This window comes from Pygocentrus nattereri, chromosome 4 (genome assembly GCF_015220715.1).
Source record: "Pygocentrus nattereri isolate fPygNat1 chromosome 4, fPygNat1.pri, whole genome shotgun sequence".
In the NCBI taxonomy this organism is placed as follows: Eukaryota; Metazoa; Chordata; class Actinopteri; order Characiformes; family Serrasalmidae; genus Pygocentrus; species Pygocentrus nattereri.
This window is the reverse complement of record NC_051214.1, coordinates 12410709-12437349: the sequence shown is the minus strand read 5'-3', so window position 1 is coordinate 12437349 and position 26641 is coordinate 12410709. Positions and strand designations below refer to the sequence as shown.

Here is a 26641-nt window from a genome sequence, read left to right as displayed (position 1 = left end):
ACATTTTTTTACACTTCATTGTCACTTCTAGGTTGAAAGTGATCCACCATTCAAAACTATCCAGCCAAGACCAGCTCTGTGATCAGAAGCTGACCACCGACAAAGGGCTACAGGGTGGCTTAGACAAGTTGTGCATCAACATATATAAGCTACAGTCAGTAACTGTACACCAGCTACAGTGTAGGGACTGACCTTAACTAAGCCCTGCGAGGTGTCCATGGGGCGTCCATCTTTGAGCCAGGTGATACTGGGAGCTGGAACACCACTGGCCACGCACTGAAGACTCATGGAATTGTGAAGGATCACTGAGCGTTCAGCAGGACCAGTAGATCGAATTGTTGGAGGGACTGCAAGAGACAATAAATCAATGGTATTACAGCAATTGAGAACCTTCATACTTTGCACTCTACAGATGAAATGCAGATTATGTAGTAATAATGTCTGATGAAAGGACTAATGAAAATATGACTGCAAAGCATAATTACCGCTTGTTTAGAATTTCCCGCTTGAAAGCAGTTAGGTAACATCAGAAACAAGTTTACAAACAGATTAAAACTGCATATAGCATTAAACAGCTGATTTCATGTAAAAATGGCTTTTCTCTATTACCATGTACTGCTACTTTAAAGCCTCTCTCCTGTTCTCCTGCTTCATTTGTGGCGACACACTGGAATAGCGCCGTGTCTGAGACCTGAGCACGTGAGATGATCAGACGACGGCCGTTAGCCGTTATCCTCACCCCTTCGCCTTGCCTCACAGGTTTTCCATCCTTCAGCCACCTACAGACAGACAGAAAGAGGAAATTAGAAAAAGAAAGTAGAAGAAAAATGGTTTGTATATTGCACAGTCTGAAGGAAATTGGTTTGGCTCTGTAATCCAGCATCATTTATCCATGCACAAGAAGCTGGTGTCTGCAGTCGCTGAGAATGAGAGAGGACCTGAGAGGGGGCCAGAAAAACAGGCCAACATGAAGTTAAGGTATGTTTCAAACATATTACTTCTGTGTTACATGAACAATACAGCAGTGTGACCTACAACACACATTCAGGGCCAAATGTACATATGAGCACAGGTGCAGTGCAAAATGTGCCTTTATGCAACCACGACATGTACAAAGGCCTGAAGGTAACATTCAACTTACTAAGACTGTAGCTTTTCATGCAAACTGTGAGCAGCTCCGTCCACAGACTGCTCACTTGTTAGGTGCGGTATTAAAAAGCTGTATGACTACATATTTTGTGATGCACCAGTGCTCCAGTTCGTACATAAGACGAACACCTGAAAGTGGCACAAAAGGCTTAGCACATCATGCCCATAGTGGTGCAGAATGGTACAGTGGACTTATATTGGAAATTCTTGCAAATGTGCAAATAGTCTTCCAAATTAATAAATGCTTATCATGTTCTATACATAATGCGTATTACATATAATTATTGCATTATTTATTATTCCGAAAAGACCATATATATATATATATATATATATATATATATATATATATATATATATATATATATATATATATATATATATACACATATATACATGACTTGATGCTTATTCTCTTGCTTCCTCTTTCTACTTCTGGAACACACTGCTGCACTGCTTGCACGGGTTGTGTTAAACAGGGAACTGAAATGAAAGGCAAGTTAATATGTGTGAAACAGGCCTAACACATTAAATTACATACACATAGCCAAAACATAAGGTGCTTTATATATATATGGGCTAATGAAAAAGCTCCTCACGTGATGGTGGGTGTAGGTGTGCCTGTGGCATGACACTCCAGTTCTAAAAGGCTATTGATGACGACTGTAGCATCTGTGTTCTCGTCTGCACCATCTACAGTGGGTGGCACTGAACACAGACAATACGTATGAAGGAGTCAGGACACTTCACATTATATTCACTCACTCACTAATATGAAAACAAAAGAATAATAACTGCGGTTGCTCAATCACAAACAAAATAATGCCCAACAACTTCATGATATATATAGCACACACATCTTTAAATATATGCAGTATCCCAATACTTACAAAAAATAACAAAAAAACAATAGAGTAACAGAAGTCAGACACAACCCTTGTTCAGTCAAATGGCACCAACAACAAAACATAATATCAAATCTGTATTTCATCCCTTAAAAGGGGTTAATACACATTTTACTGCACACTTCTATAACCTAGGAATACCTCAACCAGTTTGCACAGAGGTCCCACAGAAGAACGTAGTTATTGAATAAGGCTTAGTGAGTAAAAAGACTGGGATTTTAAAGGGTTAACTTGTCTATTCTTTACTTTTGGGCACCCTACTACCACTTTAACCCCTCCATCCTTCCACCCTTCCATCAAACCAACAGGTTACAGTTCCGAAAGGTGTTAATGACATTGATACTCACTCACATTCACCATCAATCTCCTTAGATGCCTTGAAAATGTTTTTCATGTGAATCCAAAATGGCTAATGGAGCATTTTCAGACGAGATTCACTATAAGATAATCCACTTGTATTTCGAAAGGTAAAGTAAAAAAAAAAAAAACGTTTAAATAGAATTTAAATAAAAAATGTAACAAAGTTCTAAGATTGATCTTTGGATGTGTGTAGAAACTTCCCTGCAGATTTCTTTGAAAAACTGAAAGCAAGTCTCCCAAAAAAAAGAATGGAAGTTGTAAAGGCCAAGAATTGACACATTAAATGCTAAAAAAGGATTTTATATAAGTAGTTGAGGCTTATGTGTAATTTTCTGTTAAATATATGTTTGTCTTTTTTGACACTGAAAAATAAATAATTTTACAGACTGGCTGTACTGACAGGTAATTCAACAAATAGGGTTAGGGTTAGGGTTTTAGGGTGAGTTTTGCACAGTACTGTATTTAATGAAGTTAGTGGGTCTTAAAACTGTAAGAATCTTACTGAGCAGTGTACAGTTGTAATCCTTTCCATTAGATTTAATCTCAGCCTCTAAATGCGTGCATAGTAAAACCCTTTGAATGAATAGTTTCTTTTCATTTAGTTTAAACCACAAACAAATAAAATCACAACGTTGATGCATGCCAGGAGTTCATACAATGGCATGTGGTCAGGCTTGTCCCATCAATCTTTCTGTTTTTATCCCCTCTTTTCTACATTTACTTAATTTGTTTTAAATCAGTTCTGTACCTCATAAACCACACTTTGCATCTGATTTCCTGCAATCACATTCCACTAACGCTACACAATCTGAACTGACTGATGGCCTGAGGCCTGTGGAGCAGATGTATTAGGAACGTTGCGGCATCCAGATGCTCAGATGATCAATGCATGGGGTGCGGACAACGTTTTCTCTGGCTCAAATAAGCAAAAGCAGGACATCAGAATTACGCTCTGATTCACATGGAAAATGAAAATGTCTAAAGTGCCTAGTGCCAAAGCACTAACAGTTTGTTGGGACGCCAGGCTTGTAGAGATAGTTCTGCAGGAGGAGTCATAAAGCATGTCAAAGAAATTAATCAGATGAAGGGGAAGTGGGTTGAACTGGGGACATAGGAGAAATAGAATTTATCACAGTGACATTGACTAATTAGGTCCATGAAGAAAAGTACAGTTATGGAAGATTGGCGTTGACTTCAGTTTCCGACTAGGCATTCAGGTTTCACAGCGTTAAGAACTAAGTACTTATCTGTCTTTCAACTGAATGTGTTTTTGGGAACGATACTTCTACTTGAGTCATTATTTAAAAGAAGTAATAACACTGATACTTGAGTATGGGTTTATACTACTCTCCTTTATTGTGGAAACTCACCGCTGAATCAAATTTACCTAAAACGTTGACGTCATACTTGATCTCCATCTCCCCTGCAGGGCTTGTAGCTACACAGACATATCGGCCAGCGTCAGAGGGTACAGCATTCATGATCTGGATCTTTCGGCCCTGTTCTAGAACCTGTAGGTTTTCCCCGGCTTTCACGGGAGAACCATCCTTCAGCCATGTGAGGGAGGGTATAGGGTGACCTCCCGCCTCACACTCCAGCGTCAGAGCTTTATTGACCACAACCTTCTTCTCCACAGGGCTGTCAGAATCTCCAGTGATGGAAGGGGGAACTTTAAGAGAAAAGTGACTCTTAGGGATACGGTATCAATCACAAGTTTGAAAAGAATGTTTTCAATAATATGAAACACATTTATTTCCAGACACATATATAAAACGATCCAAAAACAATGCTAGTACTGTGTAAATACACAGTTTGAATAAGTTTTTAGAAAGTTTAAGAAAAAGTTTTTGATGTGCCTAGAATGAATGAACAGAGGCACCGATTATTAGAAAATGTAATTCTCTTACGTGATTGAATTTTACTGCATCAGAACATCTCATATATGACTGAATTTTAATACTGTGATGAGAAATTACCATAAGTAGATAATCATAATACATTATTTATTATTTAACAACTTCTTGTGGTTGAACATCTAAAATGCTGTTGCTTCATATCATTTAAATATACTCTGTAAAAGTTATGACCAAAAAACTACTAATATATGACTAGTGATTCCAAAATTCTCAGTTTCAATTTGATCATCAGTTACAATAGTATGCTATAGTATATTATACTATAGTGTGGAGTAGTCTTTTAATACTTGTTTGAAAAGCAAATGCTTCTTTTTCCAACATTTTCACAACAGTAAAATAACAAAGAAGGAGGGTAAGCAGCAGGTTAGGGAAACAGAGCAAAAGTGAAGATCAAACAGTCAGGCAAGAACATGAATCAGCAGCAGAGAAAGAAGAATGAGCTCACCATAAACGTCTAGCTCATAAGCCTTTTCAGCTGTGCCAGCCACACTAGTCACCTTGCAAGTGTAGCGGCCAGCATCAGACACCTGCACCCGGGGGATCTTCAGGTACTGACCACGCTCCACATACTGGGCTTGTCTGCTAGACAGGATCGCCTCGCCATTCTTATACCAGGTAATAGCGGGGAGGGGCACACCGCGAGCCTCACACTCCAGAGTAACCAAGTTATCCAGAAGAGCTGTCACCTCAGAGGTCACATTCCCTCCCTTTATACTGGGCGGAACTAAGAGCAGGACCAAATAGAAGACACAACCAGAATGACACTATGATTCACATCAAAACATTAAACAACTGACCTATGAACTCAAGCAGTTAGCATTTTGCTAAGATAATGCAAACGGAGCCCCACTAACTTCCATTTATTGCCATTGGAAGGATTCTTTGGTGAAGTGAAGCTACTTTTTCGCCAAAACAAGTGTCCATCCTCCATTTTTCTACTTTTTTTCTAAGGTAACCATTTCATAATGGGACACAAGTAAACACTAACCAGAGTGTGTGAAGCAGTTGAAACTTTAAACTGTTAATATTAGATAAACACAATCATGTTAACTGAGCCCTACTATAGTTCATTCAGCAGTGGTGAACCCAGAACTATTATACCATGACTGTATGTCAAAACCCAAAACAACACCTCTAGAAATGCTGATTTTGTGCCCCAAACATGGTTCACATTTGAAGCTTTATATGAAGCTTTATATGAAGCTTGTAACAGACATAAACATATATTTTACTATGTAGCAGTTGTAAAGTGACTAATTCAGTGAACAGCCATGTCGCAGACTTGCTGTTGCTGTTTTCTTTTAACACAACTGGCTGAAACCCACTGATTGGATTATGGCTCATATTTGCAGTCAATCACATATTAAGGACTTCCAGAGGGCCAAGAGTGACATATTTTCTCACAATTCTGTTCAACTCATTAATAAAATTGAAGTTATTTACAACGTTGGTGGATTGGTGGGTTTTTCTGTTACTTTCATTGAGAAAATAGAGAAATTTCACCAATTTTTCAACATTTCTACATAATTAACTCAGTAAGAAGAGACAAAGTCATTCTGAGTGGTTTGATGTGAAATTCCCTGTTCCAAAGAAACTTACTAAGCCAGAACTGTTCACAATGGTATGAAAGGAACAACATCCAAAGCATTTATTGTCTGGAAAAGCTACCTCACAGGGAACTATAACACAAAATAATTAGAAATGCACTGCCTGATGCCAGAAACATTGCTTTATAATAGATGTGACATAAGGTATAGTCTAAAAGCACCCAAAGAAAACGTCTACTACTATTTTACCACTACTACATTGCAAATAAAACTCAGTAGAGATCTGCACGTTCACTGGTCATTTCTGAGCGTAAATGGTTGGTATAGTGTAGTGGGTAACACCTCTGCCTTCCACACTGTGGACTGGGGTTCAATCCCTGCCTGGGTAAGTACCCTACACTATACCAACAAGAGTCTTTGGGCAAGACTCCTAATACTACCTTTGCCTACCTATGTAAAATTGTAAGCCGCTCTGGATAAGCGTGTCTGCCAAATGCTGTAAACGTAATAGCTATATTTGTGTTGTCCCTGGTTTCTGTCACCACCACTGGAAAAAAATCTGAGCCTGTAAGTTCATCTACAATGCACCATTTCACAACAAATCACTCAGATGAGTTTGTTGACATGTAAATGATTACATTTTAAATTCTCCTTTAATCTAATATATATGAACTTCTGTCCAGCTCTTGAACACCTCACTCACCATTTGCTCCCACCCCTGTTCAGCGTTATCCATGTTAGCATTTTTGGGTGAAACACAGATTAAGTAGAATATTAAATAGGTATGTGAGTTTTATCTAAGGCAAGGTTTAGTTTTGTATCGGGCCACAGACGAACACACACCATAGATACTGAGGTTGAAGTCTTTGGACTGTTTTCCAGCGGAGTTAGTCACACTGCACTGGTATCGGGCCTGGTCTCCCAGACGGGCGCTCTTTATTTTTAACACCTGGCCTCGGTCTGACACTTCAATGTTTGGGTCTCCCAAAAACACTGGCCTGAAACAGAGTGAGTGTGAGTTTCAGTTTCACAATGACGTTTTTGGCCTGGACAAGGTAATAACAGCTTTTTTGAGGTTTGATGGGTTGACTCACTTCCTGTCTTTGTACCACTGAACTGTGGGAAAAGGCACGCCTTTGACCCTGCACTCCAAGCTGATCTCCTGATTGAGAATAGCAGAGAGATCACGTGACCCGCCACTTCCAATGATAGTAGGAGGAACTAGCAAAGAGAGCAGGTTAAAAACAAACGATTGATGGAAAGCAATGTTATAACATTTTCAGTGGGTTTAATCATAGGCCTTTTTACAGACTTGTATGTAGATTAGATAATTAAGTATACTGATTATAGATTATTCATTATAGATCGCTATCATTTGCACCTGTTATACTATACAGACTCACCCAACACATCCAGATAGAAGTCCTTCTCAGTGCTTCCTGCTATGTTGATGGCCTTGCAGCTGTAGTGGCCTGCATCAGCTGTAGCAGCCTTCAACAGCCTCAGAGTCTTTCCTCTTTGCAGGATCTGCACATTACTGCTAGCAACCACCTGACCGAAGCATAGCACAAAATCACTCTTGCATGATCAAGACAATATGTTTGCTCTTGGACTTACTAGTACAGCATCTGCGTTCTCTGTGTTCAGTTAAGCTGCAAATGTTTGGTCATGCCAAGTAATGAAAAGGATCTGTGGTAATTACACAGTCTAGAGTTTGCTGGGCATTCTGAGAGTAATGTTGGAGTTAATGTTAATGCAAACATGGCATCAGGTTGCGCTTTTTACGAACACTAATTAATAATGATTGTTATTATCTATGTGTTGCTGGCCTCACTATAACGAATATTGGCAAAAGAGAGACTTTTTAACACAAGGACACTAATCAGTACAACATAAAGTATTAAATGAATATTATTTACTAGTTAATAGGCTACTGGGTAATAAGTTATTTTCTACTTTACTAGTAAAGTAAAATTTATTTATATAGCAGACACAAGCCACAAAGTGCTTTACAAAACATAACACAATATAACAACATGACAGTACAAAAAAAAAAAAAATTTAAAACAAAACAGGGCTGGCAATGCCTTAGCTGCCTTGACCATTTATCCAAATGCCTGCTTAAAAAGGCAGGTCTTTAGTTGCTTTTTGAAAGACTCCACAGAATCAGTTGATCTTAAAAAAGGGGGCAGTGTATTCCACAATTTAGGAGCGAAGACCTCAAATCTCCACGAGTCTTTAATCAAGAACGTGGAACAGACAGTAAATTTAAATTATTCGACCCAAGAGAACGAGCTGATATGTATGGATGAAGCAGATCAACCACATACATAGGAGCCTGACCATGCAATGCTCTGTAAGTAAGCGTAAGGATTTTAAACTGAATCCTATACTCAACAGGAAGCCAGTGTACTGAAACTAACAGAGGAGTAATGTGAGACCGTCTATTTGACTTGGTCAGTAAACTTGCTGCAGCATTCTGAATCACCTGCAGTCGGTCACAAGCGGACATACTAAGTGAAGAGAAAAGAGCATTACAGTAATCAATACAAGATGAGATAAATGCAAGCATCTCTAGCTCCACCCTTGAAACTACAGACCTCAATTTACTAATATTCCTTACGTGGAAAAAACAAGATCTTGTCAGTTGTTTAACATGTGTGTCAAACAACAACGACTGATCAAAAATGACACCGAGATTACGCAGGCTGGAGTGGACAACAGGGGAAAGAAGACCAAGATTTTGTTTAATCATTGGAGTAACCTTGTCAGGAGCAACAATCAAGACTTCAGTCTTATCAGCATTCAGCTGTAGTAAATTTAATTTACACAATTGTCCCACTTAGCTCAGCTCCCACTTAGCTGTAAATACATCCACAAAACATCTCTACACCTGGCCAAGTGCACTTTTTGTCATGAGATTTTTGTCATGGTGGAACATACTTGGGAATGCATTTTAGGACACATTAAGACTAACTCTGACCTATAAAAATGCTGTCTAAACATTTATTCTCTAAAGTGGCTGCCCAAAGCGTTCAGCTAAAGGGTGAAGTTTATTTTAAAAATAACTAACTGCTGGCATTTAAAATTAGTGTGGACAATTCACAAAATAACCACTGACTATGCCCATATCAGGCTGCTATATACATCTGAATGAAAAATGTCCAAAGCGTGTTGCTGATTCTGTACCTTTAGCGATTACCTAACAGCACTTTTTATTTTCTTTACAGTGAATGATTCTCATGAAGGCCACTTTATGAGGGACGTTGGCTTTTAGGGCTGTTCTCCTGGAGCTCAGACCCTGTCATTAGAGTGAACTTGGTCATCGCTAGGTAAGAGAAGAAAGTCTGTGTTTATTTCTCATTAGTTCTTATTCCACTTTATCCCTGCACATAACTTAACACAAGGCTCCTGAGACACATTAAAATGGTGGCAGTATATTAAAATTTAAAGAGTGCTTTGGAAAGTTCTACGGATGGGCTGTATTACTGATCTGTTTCCATGACTGAATAAGGTACATTTCATATACTGTATATGACTAAACCAAATGAGTAAATGGAGGAAAGCTACATACCGGCACTCCATCTTTATACCAAGTGATGACTGGTGGAGGTGTGCCACTGACAGCACACACCAAACTGGTGGGCTGGCTCATTATCACGGACACATTGGTTGGCAGGCTGCCAAATTGCACGTCAGGGGGCACTGGGGCAGATGATGACAGAAGAGAGTCCGTAATACTAAAATGTGCAATGCTTGATAACTGTATATCGATACACATACAAATGTTAGGATACTAGGACGAACAGAAGGAATCATTCATTGTAGATTTTACTCTGTTCAACTCTTGGGTACTTCCCCATTGTACTGTTTAGTGTTTTTTAGCATGCTTAACATTTCCATACTTGCTGGAATTGAGAAAACACTGCAGCGGCCAACGGACATGTCTCTTTGACCTACCGTTAACTTTGAGTTGGTATTTTTTCTCTGTGCTGCCAGCGTCGTTGACAGCCATGCAGGTATATTCTCCATTGTCCAGTGGTGACACTGAGGCCAGGATAAGAAGGGTGCCATCCTCGAGAATGGACACTCCTGGTTCCTTGCCTGTCAGCTCCTGACCATTCCTAAACCACTTAATCACTGGCTGGGGCAAACCTGCATGGACAGAAAGGAAGAAAACAAATTGTGTGTCACAAGGTGTCTGCCAAATTTGTGTAGTGGTCTCCTCTGCAAGAGGATGCTGACTTACCTTTGGCAGGGCAAGGGAAGGCAATGCGCTGGTTAGCCACTCTCTCCTGTAGAGGGCTGTTGAATGGGGGTTCTAATATCTCCACTATTGGAGGAACTAGAGGGTAGAAGAGCAAGGTGGATGTGAGAAAATGACAAAGATGACAAGAATACAGCAGATTTTTAGCTGTATTTAAAAAAAAATGTCACCTCTGCACAGCAAAATCTTTATCTTGAGACCACTGAATGTACATACAGTCAGGTCTAGAAATGTTTGTAGTTCAGTGAAGTTATTGTTATTTTAGCTGTCTGTGATACAAGAGTTGAAATTAACTCTAAAATCCCAGGCTTATGACATACAATGTCTTATTCACTTCAGGGACTTCAATCCAAACTGGCTAGGGAAGCAAGCCATCATTAGGCTGAAAAATCAAAACAAACCCCTCAGAGAGATAGCGAAATCATTAGGTGTGGCCAAATCAACTATTTTGTGCATTTTTCAAAATGAAAGAACATACTGGTGAGCTCCAAAACACCAAAAACCCTCAAGATCATATAAAACAAGTGGATGACAGAAAAATTCTTTCCCTGGTGAAGAAAAACCTCTTCACAACAGTTTGCCAGACCAAGGCTTTACAGTGCAAATTGACAATGACCCAAAGCATGCTGTGAAAGCAACCCAATACTTTAATCAATCATATATTTCACTTACTGAAGGCAAAACTAAAGGTAAAATAGCTAAAAAACAAGCAGGAACTGAAACCAGCTGCAGTAAAAACCTGGCAGAGTATCACCAGCATCTGGTGATGTCTATAGGGTTCAAGATTTCAGGCAGTCATTGACTGCAAAGAATTAGCAACCATGAAAATATAATTTATGATTGTTAGTTAATCCAATTACTTATGAGCCCCCAAAAATGGGAGGCTGTGTATGAAAATGGTAACGTAAATGAAAGCTTAACGTCTGTATTTTGAGCTCATATTCACTATTTCATTGAAATCAATATCAATGAAATCAGCTTAAACATCAACTCTGTCAATGTCAAATGTCAAAATGTCAAAAATATCATTAATTTGAGATCACACTGCCTTACCTTGCACCTGCAGCTGAATGCTGGCCTCATCCTGCCCGGCAATATTGCTGGCCACACAGGTGTACACTCCCTCATCAGGCACTGTCAATTGTCGGAGAGTCAGCGTTCCATCAGTGGACAACCTGTACCGAGCCCCATCCGGCACTAGAGTGGTACTGTTCTTCAGCCAGCTCACAGAGGGAACGGGAACCCCCTGAGCTACGCAGGGCAGGTCTACAGAATGCCCCACTTGAACCTTCATGACACGCGGACCAGCCAGGATACTGGGAGGAACTGAGGAGACCACCCAACAAAAAAGAAACACATTGTGAGACAATGCCTGAATGAACTGCTAGCTTGAATCTTCAAAAAAGGTGCATAAGTCTAGTTCTGGCTATCGAGCCACAGTATTGCTTTTAAAAAAGTGGATAAATCTGATTCAACTGTAGCGCTTTCTATGAATACCATTTCTATGAGCATCTATAAACACATTCATAGCAATGTTATGATGCACTCATAAGGCATTATAAACATGGCCATACAAATTTATAAAAATGAACAGCACCTAATAGCCATATTTATTATGCATTATGAATCGTTAACATTATGCATTATAAGCCATGTTAATAACATGTTATACTGCCAATGTCACAGCATTTACAATATTTTATTTCTCAGGGTTTTTTCTGAGGTTGTTGGAAGGGCTGCACCTTTGGGGAAGTCCTGAATGTTCAGTTGCCAGCCTCAAACAAGTTGTCTAGCCCAGACCTTCTTTAACCAGCTCTCACTTTGAAAACTACATCACAGCAATCCAAGTTCCCCTCAGGCCCCTTCCCTGAAATCCCCTCTGACATCACACCAAGCATGAAGTTAGGCAAATTAGTAAAGTGCTATTATTGTAGTGCTCCAGCAAATCCCTCAGTAAATGCTTCAACTTGAAGCCTCACTTTTAATAATCAAGGAGCCTTTAGCATAGTATGCCTCACTTTTTAAAAGCTGACAAATACAACTTACAAGCTCTTATAACGTGTTATAATGCATTATGCTAGCAATTTATAATGAATATTAAGTGTGGCTATAAAGTGTAATGCATTTTTAGAAATATTTAAGCCATGATGCCTTAACAATGCATTATAACATGTTATGAATGTGTTCATAGGTTCTTATAGACATGGTATTCACAGAAAGTGTTACCAGCTCAACTCATGAACGGCTAGATAACTAGGTTACATGCTATGAAATATGTTATGTTAGGTAAGGAAGGAAGCGCAAAAGGTCTAATCATTCCATAACATTAATCACCTTTCAAGAATAATTTAGCAATGAAATCTAACAAATCTACAAGATGAGATGTTTTTCTCAGTCATGTTAAATTACTTTTCACTGCACCGTTTATTTCCTTACCTGACATCAGAAGACTCAGCCCTTCTTTTACTGAATCACTGTAATCTCCAACTCAAAGGTTTAATTGAAGTGATGGCAGATGAAAAACATTCTCTGTTATTTTAATCACAAATACGCTCAGACTGTATGAAACACTATCATTTCATTTCATGTTGCTCAGGGCGGATGGCAGGACTCTGTCTGAATGCACATGCTCATACATGCACAAGCTGTCTATCTGGTGAGAGATTTATCATATATTCCTGCCCAATTTATACTAAGCTCAACTTCTCTTCTGACCAATGACCACCAACTGAACTTCAAGTCAAGCTGGCAGGTTCAAAACCTGCAGCCTTGTGAAAAGAGAGACTTTAGCGTCATCTATATTCTGTCTTTCATTTCAGACAAAAAGCATTTACAGCTGCTATAGTCGTTAGATGCAGGTAGCCCTAGAGAGAAGAGTTTTCAAGGAATATAAGCCACTGAAAATATGTAACTGACAAAAATCGGAGCCAGATTCTCTAGAAGGGACAACAGCAGGCCTCAATTTGGAACTAAAGCTGCATCAGTGCTATAAATTACGCTTATCCAAGCAGAGCCTGATCCTGACTTGTAGTTTTACGAGTAGCACCACCTCACCAATACCTATAGCTGACCTGGCTCTATTCTATTGGAATGACTGGCCTCAGCTTGTAACCCCCTGTACTATGAAGGCAGAATGTACGAGTTACAATAGACAGCGTTTAGTATCCACAATAAGAACTGCAAAGCTGGTCTCCTTTCTACAACTTTCATTTAACATAGGGAATACGGCTCTCAAATATCCATAGTGAGGCAAGGGACAATCGTCGTTAAAAAAACATAAAAAATCTGTAAGTCTACTCTACAGTGGCTGAAAGTACTTGCACATTTGAGCCATATTTAAAAAAGTTTTAGGGTCACTGTATTAGGAAACAAAATGTCAAACTAATGGGCATTTATTTTCAGCAAACTATCGCAGCACTGTCATTCACTACTTGGAAAAGCATTCCTTAAAAAGTGGCTTGTGTGTTTTGTATCAATATCATTTGAGCAGTGTCTTTGCAGACTTCTGCAGGTTTGTATCCAAAAGGCATTTGTACACAGGTTTATGGTCCCATCAGCAAACACTTTCCTACTAGAGTCTAATATTAGTTTGAGGTTGTGTTCTCTGAAACAAATATCAGCTTGTTAAACATTTAAAAACATTAAACATTAAAAGCCACATACGTTTTGAGACCACTGTACATCACTGTATAAACATTTCATTATTTCTAAATTAACTTGAAAGTTGTAGTCATATAATACAGTGCAATGTTTAAGTAACTGGACTGTGACACAATAATTGTTCCATGAAATGGGAAACAATGCCTTTGGTTCCTATATGGTTCATCTAATACAGATGTTAATATCTTCAAATTAACACAAATTGTCTGCACTTCACCTCATTCATAATCATTGTGTTTCAAATGTGGTGGAATAACAGGCCAAAAGGACTCAAAGTGACCGACTCTCTAGTTGCTTATGGACTTCTTGGAAATATCAGCGCTTCCTTCTGCTACTCAATGGCTAATTTGCAAACAATCAAAAACCAACCCAGAAAGCAGAACTGTCTCAAAAGATTTCTCCCACCACAAATCACTCTTCTGAGTGGAGTTACCTCATCACCTTACGCACATGGTTTCTCTGACTCAGTGCTGCTGTGTAATCAGATTTCACAGCAAACTGGACGAGCCTGTAACACACAGCTGCTTGCACAGTCTGATCTAAGCCCAGCTGCTAAGGGCACGCTGACAGGCAAATGCCTCAGGGTTAGCATGTGCAACGACATGGCTGTTTGTACATGCCACCATTGTTAGCGCTTGATGTTAAATTGACCTTTAAAGCCCCAGTTGATATTACAGCTGTTTCTGTGTGGATTTGTATGACAAGTGTACAATTTGTTCACTGTAAGTGGTTTAATGTTGTGCACATTTTTTTAAAATTAAGATCACAGTGATATAATGATGATAAATTCATTTAAGCCCCTGACAAAATATACATAAGCTACATCAAGGGGTCCAAGCACCTCAGGTGGTACTAAGGGTACTAGGTCAACTTTCCAATAGCCAATGGCCTCATAGAAAAAAAGCTATTTTACATGTATACAAGTATTGACAATGTATGTGGTGTATTACAGAAAGAACAACTCTTGTCAGGTTTAGATGAGGGTTTTCAAAATGTAGATGATACTTTGATAATTGCATTTAAGCTATTGAGAAAAAATGTAATGCTATATTCTCTGCAGGTGGGTTTATAAATGTGTTTTTACTAGGATTGTCAAAGTGACTGTGTTAATAACACAGAAAGGTTGTGAACTGCAACATTTGCAAAGCTGACCCTGCCTGGTATGAGAGTGCTTCTGTTACGGAAGTGGTATAGTCCAAGGGTGGACCAACTACTTACTGAAAATTGAATACCATATTCAGACGTTGACACTTCTGTGTAATGTTTGTTATATTACATTTCCTGCTGGTTATCTGACCCAAAAATATTATAACTTGTACTTTGTGGCTGTTTTCAAGCTTGCTTTGACCACTTAAACAAGGTATTGTTATAATAAAATAGAAAAAAACTTTCTTTAAGATGAAGGTTCAGTACATTTTATCAGCACTAAATGTTAAATGCAATGAACTGCTTTGTCTGCTGAAGAGACCCAAGATAAATGAGGCACTGGCAGGTCTTACCAAGGACACTGAGTCTGACAGCCTGGCTGAAGTTGCCAGCGATGTTGGTGGCCACACACAGGTACATGCCGCTGTCTGTCACGCGTGCCTCTGTGATCTTCATGGAGCCAGAGGGCAGCTGAGTGTGCCTATCAGACAGACAGTGGATTCAGAAGGGTGCTAATAATTCACGGCAAAGGTGAACCATGGCATAACATGCACAACCATTTAGACACACACACAAACAGTCAGACGCTCTGCTGGCATACGCTGCACACAAAACCACATCAAACAGCTATGGAGTATACTGACAAGCTCACAAAATTATAACTCTCTGCTTCTTCACACTGAAAAAGGGAGAGTTTGATTGCTGTGTAATTTTAATCTGACCACAATCTCTCTGCCTTAAGGCTGTCATGTTCTAACAACTCACATGGTCTCTTTGAGCCTGTGTATTGGGCACATGACAATTATATCCCAATGACAAACCAAACTCAAACATTATTTTTAATGGAACCACAATTTGTACACACATGCTAACCACAAACTATCAGTTAAAGAGGATAACGTTTTTTACTACAATTTTAAAAGCATGTTTATCAGTTTGCAATAACTTGGCATATTAAAGGCTAAAGAGGTTTATTTTTGGGAAAATATGTGTAAATATTTGTGAGTCCTGCTTTGGGAATAATGCCATACTCCACATGTTATTCCCTTGCTGTGACGTCAGCATTCGCTATCTTACAGCTGTTCAGCTGTTTAAACCACTTTGGATGAAAAGATTTTCAATCCAGGCATTTAGCAATAGTTCAGAAACGAAAACTATCAGATCAGTTTTTAGGCAAACCGAAGGCACTTTCCATGTACTTTGATGAGTGTGGAAGCATAATATATCTAAAGTATCAGTAAGCAAATGATCAGTTTTACATTAACAAAGCATTTGCAAGTATCTTTTCTTGCTTATAGGCCTTATATCCTATACTTTGTCATGTATTTTATGTTTTCATTTCATTTACTTTTTTATATCATTTTTATTTGACCATCTTCCAACCTCTCTGTTGAGAGAGAAACACAGTCTGTCTTTGTTACTGTGCTTTTGAGACTGATGTATGTATATTATTTCTTTTCTGACTGGCTGCCCTCTATAGTGCCTCGTCCAAAAAGCAGTCTGGGCTGAAACACTCCTCATCACTTCAATGAGAATGGGCAGGGCTAAACTGCTGTAGGCTAATGAATAAATATAAAATGAATTGTTTTTCAGCTAAGTATCCAGATGTGGACTTTATAGACCGAAGGGTGAATGGTACATTTTGAAATAATATTTAAATAATAACAACAAACTTTTACTTTCTAAAACAGTGAGAAAAATTCAGTTTTCCATTAAACAGGCTCTTTAATGGTAAAAAAAAAGTAAAGTATCCAAGGAAAGTATCACCAAACGTTGTCAAGCAGTGTGTGGGTATATGTTTTTGTTTACCTGGGGGAATAAGGAGAGATGAGCTGCTTGTCTTTGGCCCAGGTAATGATGGGGGGTGGAACACTCTGCACTTCACAGGGCAGCGTCACATCCTCACCCAGCTTTACAGACATTTCTAACAGATCTCCTGGTCCACCACCACTCAGCCTGGGTCTCACTGAACACATATGCACACACACAAACATAAACAAGATGAAAGCACTGAAACCACAGAAAACACTTCTCTGCAGAAAGTAAAGGAAATATACAATTTAACCCCCTGCTCCCCCCGTCCCGCAAAACAAAAAAAGAAACACATGTATGACGTACTGAGGACAACAACAAACATGCCTATAGAATTATATTCTGAACTGAGAACAAGGGAGCCATTCCGAGTAACACAGAAAACAGGACATAGAACAGCACACATGCTGCACAGATGGGGAGAGAGAGAGAGAGAGAGAGAGAGGGGAAGACAGTGAGAGAGAGAGAGAGAGAGAGAGAGAGAGAGAGAGAGAGAGAGAGAGAGAGAGAGAGAGAGAGAGGGGAAGACAGTGAGAGAAGGCACACAGAGAGAATCACAAACATAGGACAAAAAGTGACAGAAAGAAAAAATGAAGAATATAAAAGAGAAAGACAGAAAGGGAGGAAGAAAGTGAGATTGAAACAGGGGTGCAGAGACAGGAAAGAAAGAAAGAAAGAAAGAAAGAAAGAAAGAAAGAAAGAAAGAAAGAAAGAAAGAAAGAAAGAAAACAAAAAATGACAGAAAGTAAGAAACAGAAGAAGAAAGTGAGGGAGAGAGAGACAGAGAGAAGGCACACAGAGAGAATCATAGCTATAGGACAAAAAATGACAAAAAGCAAGAAAGAAAGAATGAAGAGTAAAAAAGAGAAAGACAGAAAGAAAGAAAGTGAGACAGACACAGGGGCAAAGACAAAGAAAGAAAGAAAGAAAGAAAGAAAGAAAGAAAGAAAGAAAGAAAGAAAGAAAGAAAGAAAGAAAGAAAGAAAACAGTGGCGCAGAAAGGGAGAGAAAGAGAGAAATTAAGAATATATATATATATATATATATATATATATATATATATATATATATATATATATATATATATATATAGAGAGAGAGAGAGAGAGAGAGAGAGAGTGAGATTAGACTGGACTCTAACCATAGACAGTGAGTTGGACTTTTCTGGAACTGTATCCGGCTGCATTAGTGGCTGTGCACACAAACTCTCCGGACTCTTCCCCGCTGGGAGAGGCGATGTGCAGACTGCCGTCCTCCTCCAGAGAGAACAGCCCACTGCTCAGATCCAGCAGCTTCCCGCGCTGCCACAACACACACACATACACAGTGGGCTCCAACAGTGTTTGGACAGAAGCACTGCAGCTAAGTACAGTGGGTCCAAATTCATTCACCATATTTTTGGAGCTGCAGAGGACTGTACAGTGTTTTCTTGACTTCTAATGGTTGTCAAAGTGAAGATGATGAATCAGCTTCTGACTGTCTACAACTTTATACTATTTAGCTATTAGACCTAACTTCATTATGTGCTGCTACCTTAACACTGAATGATGGCATATATGCTACAGGAAAAAAAAAACAACTATAATCTGATCCAACCATGATTATTGAGGTTGCATGGCCACAGATCAGATATATAATCCATTTAGGATCACATTTAAAAGGCTATGTTCACCTAGTTGAAGTGGTACAAATCTGATTTTTTGCCTTTATGTGACACAGATCAGATTTTTTCAGAGCTGTGTGGACTCATGTGGGTTCATTCATGTGGCATTATTGGCTGGGATGTGCGCATGCAGGTTGTTTCAGGAGAATAATGTCAGACTGAAGTGATCTCCCTCTGCAAATGTGAACCATCTACACAACTGAAAACATCAGATCTGTTACATCAAGGCAAAATGATCAGATTTGTACCACTTCAATCTGATAATGTGAATGTAGCCAAAAAGACCAGATCAGAGAAAGATCAGAGAAAAAAACATTAAGTGGAGAGCAACAGGGTTTATAATGTGAATGCAGCAAAAGTGAATCAAATCTGATTTGAAAATATGTTCACACTGCTCAAAAACATCAGATCCATGATGCATTTAGGTACAAAACTGGATCGGTGCTGCTTCAACCCTGTAATGTCACTGTTAACATAGCTCCAGGGCTGCCATTCATAAACTGCTCTAGTGACACTCTTTCTAGTTTAGTTTCTTATTTTCATCCTATTAAGACTGTGATCAGTACTGACAACTGACAAAGAAGAACCTGATTGTCACGATTGGCCCCTCCCAGTCCTGTCCATGTGTTCATGTTGTGTTTTGGTTTAGCCCATGTGTTTTTGTTTTGGTTTTTAGTCCAGCCCCTTGTTTGGTTACTCCACCCCTGATTGTCCCCACCTGTGTTTCCACCTGTGTCTCATGATCCCTTGTTAGCCCGCGTGTATTTAAGCCCTGTGTTTTAAGCCCTTGGTCTGTGTTGGTCTTTGTAATGTTTGATGTTTGGAAGCTTGTTCTGTCTGTACTGTTTGGATGGTGTTTAGATGTTTTGATCTTGTTTGTTGTTTGATTCTTGGTTAAGGTTCTGTATTTTTGTTTATCATGTCTGACCCGCATTCTCTCTGTACTGGCTACTTGAACCTGGACTGTCATGACTACGACCCTGGATTTGCCCATAATAAAAGTCGCTTATGTCAGCGTCTCGCTCCCCGTCACACTGATCCTAGACCAACACTTCTACAGGGCTCTTTATGAAGTCCACAGCAGGCCTAAGGCTTGTATTTGTTACATTATGGATGGTGAAATCACAGTTTCACAGGTTTCTCAGGGCTCTTGGATAGGCACTGGTTAGATCACCGTGTGGACACAACTCAGACTCAGAGACTGCTGCAGAGTTTACAGAGAGTCAGGTTTCATGTGTCTCCGTCACCCTGTTCCCTTTAACTCCACTACCTTTATGAGTCCAAAAGCTGGACTGCACTCTCACAAGGGCCACGGAGAAGCCAGAAGCACACACACAATCTCCTGCATACCCCTCGCAGACTTGGATTCACCCACTGTTGCTCTTGAAAGGCCATTGAGATATAAATAAATTATGAGGCACATGTGTCCAGATGTTGCTTTAACAGCCCTCTCCAGCACTGCTGTCTGGGCCAATCCAACCCAACAGTGCCAAGCCATAAAGCCTACATGTACTGGAAGACCACCGCATTCTGAAATATGTGGGAGGAATGATTTGTACTGTAAATTAAACATCCCTCAATAATTTCACACCTAACTGAAGCTTCGTCCACACGTATCCAGATATATTTAAAGACATAATTTTTAACTTGAGTTTTCAATAAAATCCTTGGCCTGCATGAGTACTGCACAAGATACAAAGCATGGTCCTGAAGCAGAATATTTTTTTATCAAAGTGACGATGACGTGTTATAACCACAGTACAGCAACTACAGAACTTTGACATGCAGGCCATCAGAACTCCATAATTCAATTATGCACACAGATGCAAAGTTTATTTTTAAAAAGTATATATTTTCCAGAATACATTATTTAGCATCAACATGTACAGTATCTAATTTGTATATCATGAGGCCCTTAGCTCTTGACACTGTTTAAGGTGGATGGGATTCTAAACGGCAGATAAAATGCTACTTTTTCAAAACATATCTGGATGCATATGGATGCAATCAGAACTGCATCATGGCCCAAGCCTTCTGTGGAAGTACTCAAAGACACACTGAGAAATGGCTCAGCTGGGCAGTGCATGTACTGTATTCTATTGACCCCACTATGGTTCTTCTTCTTCTTCTTCTTCTTTCGGCTGCTCCCTTTAGGGGTCGCCACAGCGGATCATCTGCCTCCATCTTGCCCTATCCACTGCCTCCTCTACTTTTACACCAACCATCTCCATGTCCACCTTCACTACATCCATAAACCTTCTCTGAGGTCTACCTCTTCTCCTTCTACACGGCAGCACCATCTCCAACATTCTTTGACCAATATATCCACTATTCCTCCTCAACACATGTCCAAACCATCTCAACCTGGCCTCTCTGGCTTTATCTCCAAACTGCTCCACCTTCACTGTCCCTCTGATCTGCTCATTTCTAATCTTGTCCATCCTCGTCACTCCCAACGAAAATCTCAGCATCTTCATCTCCGCCACCTCCAGCTCAGCCTCCTGTCTTTTAGACAGAGCCACAGACATTGACCCCACTATGGTTCTGTCACTCAAAGTATGTGTGTGCGTGTGTAGATAGGTATACCTTAGCCCAGGTGATGTCTGGTTTGGGCACTCCATGGGCATGACATGGCAAAGAAATGGGTGTTCCCTCGATGGTACTGAACACTTGTGGGCCATGTTGTATAGTGGGCATCACTGGAGTAGAAAAACACACACATACACAAAAAATATTAGCTCACAGTTTGTCTTAATTAAGAATAGAGCTGGAAATATTTAGTTATGTTCTAATATAATTTCTTAAACATATGGTCTGCCTTTCACAGATTTTTAACAGATTTTAACCTGCAAGCCCCCCTACTTTTTCTGCTTATTTTATTCTTCAACACTTACACTATTTTAAATCTGGCATGCTGGAGTCACCCACTCAGCACTCAGGACATAATGAATCAGTTCAGGAGAAGTCAAAAGAAAATTTAAATTAATTTATTTTTTATTTGTTCATGCTCATTAGTTGCATGTAAAATGTTCTATGTGCAGAAACAGAGTTTTAGGATTAAACAGATGAAGGTAACATCTCGCTTTATCACCACCTCACAACATAAGAACAGCGCAGTATGGAGTTTATCCAGTCTAAAAAAAGTTATATTTACTCAAAAGCATTTTTTGATAAATACATTTATTAAAACAGAATTTAACTGTACAGCTCTAATGATATCTATTATTCTCACTATATGGTGACCAGCGCTATTCTGTCAGGTTCTACACTGCAAAAAATGGTATCTTGGCAAGTGAAATGATCTGAAATCTCATCTGTAAATCTATTATTCCTCATGGTAAGATTTTTCTAAGCTTATTATAAGATTATCTAACTTCTTTCACTTGTAAATGATCACATATTTATAGAACATAAACGCAAAAGAAATTTTCTATTTTTTCATCACTTTTTTTTCAAAAGCTTGAACAAACTATCTGTATCTTTCACAGACAACATGCAAATCCTTATTATGGCACATTATACTGCTTGCAAGAAGTAATAAATGTCTGTACAGGCCTATTCATATGCCTCTTAAAATCGAGGCGTGGTACACTGGAATGACCTAGTTTCAGGCCCTTAAAATCCACTTTTCATATGCCACGGGCAATTCCTGTCTGTGAGGGTGAATTCGTACAACGACATGAAAAACTGGTTTCAATAACAGAACTGGGAGCCCATTTTCCTTTCTTTGTATTGCTGGAGCAGCCTGCTCTACAGCTGCTCCTGTTTTCATTGTGCTCCATCTCAAATCAAATATGCATTAATGATGGGGGGATACTCTCCGGGAGAGTGAACATGTGCATGTGCATAGCGGAGGTACAGCGGGAGAGGAATAAAGCCCTATTGTGCTTTGCATGATGCCGAGGAAACAGCAGGCTGTCTAATGAATAATATCAGCCTGATTTTAGACTGTTTTTCCTTTCCCGGTTTTCATCCTAGCCACTTTCTTCTGCTGTAGGTCTTAACCACCACTTGACAGTAACCAGCTCACATACTAATGCCAACTGTTCAGTTAGAGTGCCTACATGCTAGAAGTTGACAAAGAACACTGTGTTAGCTCTGTTGGACTAGAAAATGTACCTGTATGCAAAGAAAAGATGCTTTGTAGTGCACTGGAAAAGTGCAAACCATTTAAACTTTTGCTACAACAGAAGTTCATCGACCAACTGAAGAAATAGAACGGACATTTTTCCATTCCAAACCTCATAACATATGGAAGAAGATCGGGCAAAATAAAATTGCAATATTAATGACATAATATACTATTATGATAATGGTATGAATAATAAGAGATCCTGGCATATTAACATCATGTGCCACCACCACAGGGACACAAGATGTCAGCTTAGAAAGTTCAGACTTTTGCAAAGCAGTGATTATTCTCTATAAATTTCAGGTGGATATTTTTATGCTGATTTTAAGCAATGTTTCTGTTACAAATGGTACATTTTACTTTGTTTTTCCCTTAGTCGAAAGTAAAATATAGCCAATCTAGTGATGTGTGTGTTGTGGAAAGGTACATTTTCAGTCATGCTGTCTAGAAAGTGACAGCGTAATATCTCACTCTCAGTCTGTGCACGACTGCAGGCAAATTTGGACGTATCTGTGTGGAATCAAATCCAAAACAAATTTACTCTTTTTGGGACTGACTCTGAGCCCTAGCTCAATCCTTATGTTGTCTAGTGTATGTGATCATTCTCACTTAGTACCAAACTCCCATCAAATCTACATTTGTAAAAGTAGTGCTTTAGCCTAGTGATTCCCAATCCTCTCTAACAAACTCACTTCAACTGAGAGAGGGACTGTTGGTAAATTATATAGTGGGTCAAATGTTTACATACATACACACATACATACACTATCTGGCCAAAAGTCTGAATGTCTTTAGCCTAGGTGTACATACATTTTTTGCTCTCAACTGCAAATAGAACAGAGGTACTCTAGGAACAGGGTTGGATCACTGCTTTACACTGAGATAACCATAATTATTCACTTAGTTTAGCGCAAATAGGAGCATCACACACACTTATCTTACCATATATGTGGACAGTGGTGGTCCGGTTGCTGGACCCTGCCACGTTTTCAGCCACACAAGTATACTCGCCCTCGTCCTGCACACTGACTCGCTCAATATGCAGACTGCCATCACGTCGGATACTCACATACGGGCCTGATGTCACCTATAGCGCACACAGAGAGATATGGAGAATCATGTAAATGCTAATGAATGTCCAGGGGTCATGTAAAAATAAGCTAAAAACTAAATATTTTAAAGGGCTCATATGCCATCTTTTTCTTATATTTTAGGTCCTCATATGATGTTTACATGGTTTATATAGCAAAACATTCTAATTCGGTCTTACATGGCCAATATTAATTTTATTCATATTTAAACTCTGCATGTGTTACAGGATTGCTCTTGTTGCACTGTTAAACATAGAATGGAAATGGAAATGAGTGGAAAATTGGCCAATCATTAATTATTTTTCTCTGTGGTTTCTAAGCAGATACAGCTAAGTGAGCTGTCTAATGGATTTGGACGTCAAGAGGTGAAGAGAATTAGAGAGTATTAGATTAACTCTCAGCATAATTAGGAAGTGATAAAGGAATCAACCATGTTTTGAATTCTAGTGGGTGGAACATTAAAAAAAAAATCAATCTAGGCCAAGGGTGTCCAATCTTATCTGCAAAGGGCCGGTGTGGCTGCACATTTTCACTCCAAATAAGCTGAAGCACACCTGATTTTTCTTGTGTAATCAACTGGTCTTCAAAAATTTTGTCAGGTGACCTCCTGCTCTGTTGGGAGTGAAAACCTGCAGCCACACCAGCCCTCTGCGGATAAGACTGGACACCTCTGCTCTAGGCCTTCAAGAAGTTATATCACTACATGTGGCATCACTGAGTAGTTAGAATTTCAAAAACAGCACTGGCAGCTCTACAGCAGGTCTCTCTAAAGTCACTTTTAAACTGCTACAACATAAACAATATTAGCCATAACTTTAAAACCACCGACTTGCTTTCAGCTAACAAGGTAGGTGTGTCTGATAAAGTTGACAGTGAGTGGACACAGTGTTTAAAAACTCCAGCAACACTGCTGTGTCTGATCCACTTGCAGAAGCACAACACACACTAACATGCTCCCACCATGTCAGTGTCACTGCAGTGCGGAGGATCACTCAAATAATATCTGCTCAGTGGTGGTCCTGGTCATTGAAGACCAAGGTGAAAGGGCGCCAACAACATATGCAGAAAAACAGTCGAACTACAGTCTTGAATTGTACAACTACAAAGTGCACCTACATTATTAGTGGAGCTGATAAAATGGACAATTTGTGTAGAAACAAGGATTTTAATGTTGATTTTAATGTGGCTGATCGGTGTATATGCTAATATGTCTGGAAAGAAAACAAAGAATGCAAATAAGTTTCCATATATAGATTGAAACACGATTTAAATATAAATATAATAGATATTAAATATAAAGGGACAGAGTCCCTTTAAAGTGATGCAGCAAATGATTTTGTGTGACCAACTGTATGAATGTGTGTGTGTCTTCGTTTAGATGTGAGTATGTGTTTAATCTCACCAGTGTGTTCTCATGGAGCCAATGTCTCTCAGGAAGTGGGTTTCCAGCCAGCAGCACACAGGGCAGAGTAACCTGCTGCTCCTCTATCACACTGACCTCTGCAGGACTCAGCGCTATCACAGGAGAGACTGCACACACAGAGACACACACACACACACACACACACACAACCCAAAAACATACAGTTAGCACAGCACATATATGCATGTAAGACAGCTCTGCAAAACGCTTAATGTTATCTGACAATTTTACACAAAAAAAAAATACAGCAGCCTGCTGTCTGATCTGACAGATGGCGTGGCAAGCCAGAGAAAAAGATGAAGTGTTTCAATGTGGTGTCCAGACACAAGCCCCGTCTTCACACATACCACGTTTACTCACATCTCAACACCACATACTTTTTTACACCTTTAGTTGAAACCTTTTAAACGCCTCTCTCTCTCTCTCTCGCTCTCGCTCTCTCTCTCTCTCTCTCTCTCTCTCTCTCTATATATATATATATATATATATATATATATATATATATATATATATATATATATATATATATATGTCAGCGTAGTGTCCAGAGGCTGGAGGCGCTACCAGGAGACAGGCCAGTACACCAGGAGATGTGGAGGAGGCCGTAGGAGGGCAACAACCCAGCAGCAGGACCACTACCTCCACCTTTGTGCAAGGAGGAACAGGAGGAGCACTGCCAGAGCACAGCAAAATGACCTCCAGCAGGCCACAAATGTGCATGTGTCTGTAGAAACGGTTAAAATCCAACTCCATGAGCATGGTATGAGGGCCCGACGACAGAGTCTGGAGACGCTGTGGAGAGCGATCTGCTGCCTGCAACATCCTTCAGCATGACCGGTTTGGCAGTGAGTCAGTAATGGTGTGGGGTGGCATTTCTTTGGAGGGCCGCACAGAACTCCATGTGCTCGCCAGAGGTAGCCTGACTGCCATTAGGTACCGAGATGAGATACTCAGACCCCTTGTGAGACCCTATGCTGGTGCGGTTGGCCCTGGGTTCCTCCTAATGCAGGACAATGCTAGACCTCATGTGGCTGGAGTGTGTCAGCAGTTCCTGCAAGATGAAGGCATTGAAGCTATGGACTGGCCCGCCCGTTCCCCAGACCTGAATCCGATTGAGCACATCTGGGACATCATGTCTCGCTCCATCCACCAACGCCACATTGCACCACAGACTGTCCAGGTGTTGGCGGATGCTTTAGTCCAGGTCTGGGAGGAGATCCCTCAGGAGACCATCCGCCACCTCATCAAGACAATACCCAGGCGTTGTAGGGAGGTCATACAGGCACGTGGAGGCCACACACAATACTGAGCCTCAGTTTGACTTGTTTTAAGGACATTACATCAAAGTTGGATCAGCCTGTAGTGTGTTTTTCCACTTTAATTTTGTGTGTGACTCCAAATCCCGGCCTCCATTGGTTAATAAATTTGATTTCCATTGATGATTTTTGTGTGATTTTGTTGTCAGCACATTCAACTTTGTACAGAACAAAGTATTCAATGAGAATATTTAATTAATTCAGATCTAGGATGTGTACGGAACAAGAATCTCTAACCCAACATTTTAGGGCAG

The 26641-nt window shown here is 39.7% G+C and overlaps 1 protein-coding gene across 3 annotated transcripts in view; it reads right to left on the bottom strand.

Annotated features, from left to right (window-relative positions):
- The window catches only part of hmcn1 (hemicentin 1), a 140940-nt gene that overhangs the window by 59940 nt on the left and 54359 nt on the right, over positions 1-26641 (bottom strand). For all 3 annotated transcript variants that reach the window (XM_017718046.2, XM_017718045.2, XM_017718047.2), the window contains exons 18-35: positions 25051-25178; positions 23500-23644; positions 21012-21124; positions 17904-18063; positions 16760-16916; positions 15304-15431; positions 11198-11470; positions 10127-10222; positions 9838-10032; positions 9452-9582; positions 7281-7428; positions 6972-7098; positions 6721-6875; positions 4776-5054; positions 3802-4083; positions 1749-1857; positions 610-779; positions 193-347 (exon numbers count right to left, since the gene is read on the bottom strand). In XM_017718046.2, coding sequence (XP_017573535.2) covers positions 193-347; positions 610-779; positions 1749-1857; positions 3802-4083; positions 4776-5054; positions 6721-6875; positions 6972-7098; positions 7281-7428; positions 9452-9582; positions 9838-10032; positions 10127-10222; positions 11198-11470; positions 15304-15431; positions 16760-16916; positions 17904-18063; positions 21012-21124; positions 23500-23644; positions 25051-25178 — 2951 coding nt within the window. The remainder of the gene's footprint in view (positions 1-192; positions 348-609; positions 780-1748; positions 1858-3801; positions 4084-4775; positions 5055-6720; positions 6876-6971; positions 7099-7280; positions 7429-9451; positions 9583-9837; positions 10033-10126; positions 10223-11197; positions 11471-15303; positions 15432-16759; positions 16917-17903; positions 18064-21011; positions 21125-23499; positions 23645-25050; positions 25179-26641) is intronic.